Genomic DNA, 3,116 nt, shown 5'->3' with positions numbered 1-3,116 from the left:
AAATCTATTCATAAAGCCTTGGTTAACCTTAGCTTATCATAAAGAACCCTTGGCCAAGGTGCCATGCAGTGCGACTGAACCCCAAACCACATGGCTGGGAGGCAAACTACATACCCATGCCTGGACCTAATGTGTGTGTGTTTTATCTTTTATCGTTCACTTGTTTCGGTCATTAGACTGTGGCCATACTGGAGTAATGCCTCTGAATAATTTTTAGTTAAATGAATTGACTCCAGTATATATTTTTCTTAAACCTGGTACTTATTTTATTGGTTCTTTTTGCTGAACTGCTAAGCTATGGGGACACAAACACACCAACACCTGTTGTCAAAAGTGGTGTGGGAAACAAATACAGACACAAAGACATATACACGTGCACACACACACGTGCCCATGCACATGTGCACACACACACGTGCACACACACACGTGCACACACCACACACATGATGAGCTGCTTTCAGTTTCCATCTGCCAAATCTATTCACAAGGCTTTGGTTGACACTACTATGACGATGACATCCAGTGCTTTAAGCAAGTCATCTCCACCATGTGAAATTACAGCTGACTGGCAGACAAGCAAAGCACATACATTGCATATGTATGTTCAATAATAGATATATATTATCATCAGGTGATGCAAGTTACAGAGAGGGTCATAGCCCAACTAATTAGGGAGAGAGTTAGTCTAAATGAGATGCAGTTTGGTTTTGTGCCTGGAACAAGCACCACTGATGCTATATTTCTGCAGGAGAAATACATAACCAAAGATAAACCTCTGTACTTGTTTTTGTTGACTTGAAGAAAGCCTTTGACGGGGTCCCCTGATCCCTTATCTGGTGGACAATGCAGAAACTAGGGATAGATGAGTGGTTAGTGAGAGCTGTACAAGCGATGTACAGGGATACTATCAGTAAGGTGAGGGTTGGCAATGAGCAGAGTGAAGAATTCAGGGTACAAGTAGAGGTTCACCAGGGATCAGTCCTCAGACCCCTCTTGTTCATTATAGTCCTCCAGGCAATAACAGGAATTCAAGACAGGCTGTCCCTGAGAGCTCCTCTATGCCGATGACCTTGTTCTTATAGCTGAATCATTACCAGAACTAGAGATAAAGTTTCAAGTATGGAAGCAAGGTCTAGACTTAAAGGACTTTAGAGTTAACCTATCAAAAACCAAAGTCCTAGTAAGTAGGATGGCCCTGCTTGATCTGTAGAAAAGGTGTAGGTAGAAACTCCATAAGATGTGTCTGGTGTAAGCTATGAACACATAAGAGGTGCAGCAATAGGTAAAAAAGCTTTTGTGTGTGGAAGATGCACAGGTACAATAAAATCCATGTTTCCTTCATTTCTGCTTCCTTCAATATCTCCTTCTGTTTTGCTCCACTTATGAATTGTTTTTCCAGTTAGTGGTGATGGTCTCCATATTAATACTCGGCTGCCATACTGCTTAATACATTCAATGACTTACAGTTTCTATAAAGTTATTTATGTCTGTTTTGCCTGTGTATTGTCACAGAGAGAAATATCTCCAGCTGAATAATTAAACTGACAGGTAACAGATGGTATCTGCCCTCTAAAGGACAAACAATACAGGCTGGATTACTGTGAGCCACCTCTTCCCAGAAATAAAAACGGGGTCGTAGAGGGTCAACACCTCCTACCTAGAAAAAAGTCCAAATGACAGAAGCATTGGTGACCATTCAAAACGTATAAGAGCTGAGAAAGAAAGGCTTTCATTCAGAGAAACATATTCAGGCCCTGGCCCAGAACCCACAAGGGAGGTGGGAGGCAGGAGACCCTAAAAATAGCTGGAGGCAAAATACTTAGGGAAACCTGAAAATGCAGGGATCCAAGTGGAGAGATACACAAAAGAACAGCCTGCATTCAAGAATAGTGGAGAAAAGTATTGGATGGCCAATGGTCCATAGGGATTGGGGATGGCTCAAGTAAGAAATTGGTTAAATTTGATAAATATTTCACCAATTAACAAACAATAAACAAGTGATGATGGTTGAACCAGTGCATGTGTTATTATTATTATTGTTGGTGTAATGACCCTCCCAAGACACGACATACACGGGACTGTTTTCCAGGATGGTCACCATTCAGTGGCTTCATCATTAACAATATTAGATGATGAGGAATTTATAAAGATGGTGGTGGTGGACAATAACAACAATGACAATTGCGATGATAGTGGTGGCAGTGATAGAATAATTGATGACCACAAAACCGACAAATATTAACCATCTCCCACCACCACCACCATATTCTACCAACACACATTTACTTCTTCCTTCCTTCCTTTCTTTCTTTCTTTCTTTCTTTCTTTCTCTCATCCTTTACAGATCAAGATTCTTTGGGTAGTTATGCTGTTGCCAATGGTAAAGTGACGTCCATATCCAGACATCCTTCTGCCGTCTTTGTCCACATATCAGTTGGCACATGCAGTGGCACTCTGATATCAAAACACTTCATCCTCACAGCATCCCACTGCACGTGAGTAAACGTTTATCCAGGGTGGCGGCAGCGGTGTGTGTGTGTGTGTGCATGTTGGCAGGAGGGGAGAAGAAAATAAATGCTGAGGTCTGTTTGAGTGAAGGTAATGAGTTACATTGACATTTACACACACGTATATATATGTGTGTACATATATATATATATATATATACACACAATGGGCTTCTTTCAATTTCCATCTACTAAGTCCACTCACAAGGCTATTGTAGAAGACACTTACTGAAGGCGCCACACACTGAGGCTAAACCCAGAACCATGTGGTTGGGAGGCAAGCTTCTTACCACACAGCCATGCCTACCCCTAAAATTGTGTTTGGCAATGAAAATCAAAGTATATATGTAAAGCATGATGTATCATTTATTATTTGTGTACAATATATTCCTTTACCTCACAACCTGACTATTATATCACTGCTAGGAGTTGCACAAAGACACTCTATCCTCCAGCCCTCTCATCCACTATCCATACCAGTTCAACACAAACACCTTCTGACCTCCAGCTCTATCCTCCACCCTCCATCTATGCTGCTAATCCAATACAAACACCTTCTGGCCTCCAGCTCTATCCTCCACCCTCCATCTATGCTGCTAATCCAAC

General features: G+C 41.5%; 1 protein-coding gene across 1 annotated transcript in view; it reads left to right on the top strand.

Annotated features, from left to right (window-relative positions):
- Positions 1-3,116, top strand: part of LOC106870108 (chymotrypsin-like elastase family member 2B) — a 7,008-nt gene that overhangs the window by 940 nt on the left and 2,952 nt on the right. The window contains exon 2 of the mRNA XM_014916094.2: positions 2,348-2,498. Coding sequence (XP_014771580.1) covers positions 2,348-2,498 — 151 coding nt within the window. The remainder of the gene's footprint in view (positions 1-2,347; positions 2,499-3,116) is intronic.

The sequence above is a fragment of the Octopus bimaculoides genome, chromosome 14, assembly GCF_001194135.2.
Source record: "Octopus bimaculoides isolate UCB-OBI-ISO-001 chromosome 14, ASM119413v2, whole genome shotgun sequence".
NCBI classification, from domain to species: domain Eukaryota; kingdom Metazoa; phylum Mollusca; class Cephalopoda; order Octopoda; family Octopodidae; genus Octopus; species Octopus bimaculoides.
Note: the sequence above shows the minus strand (reverse complement) of the source record. Positions and strands in the feature narration are given on the sequence as shown.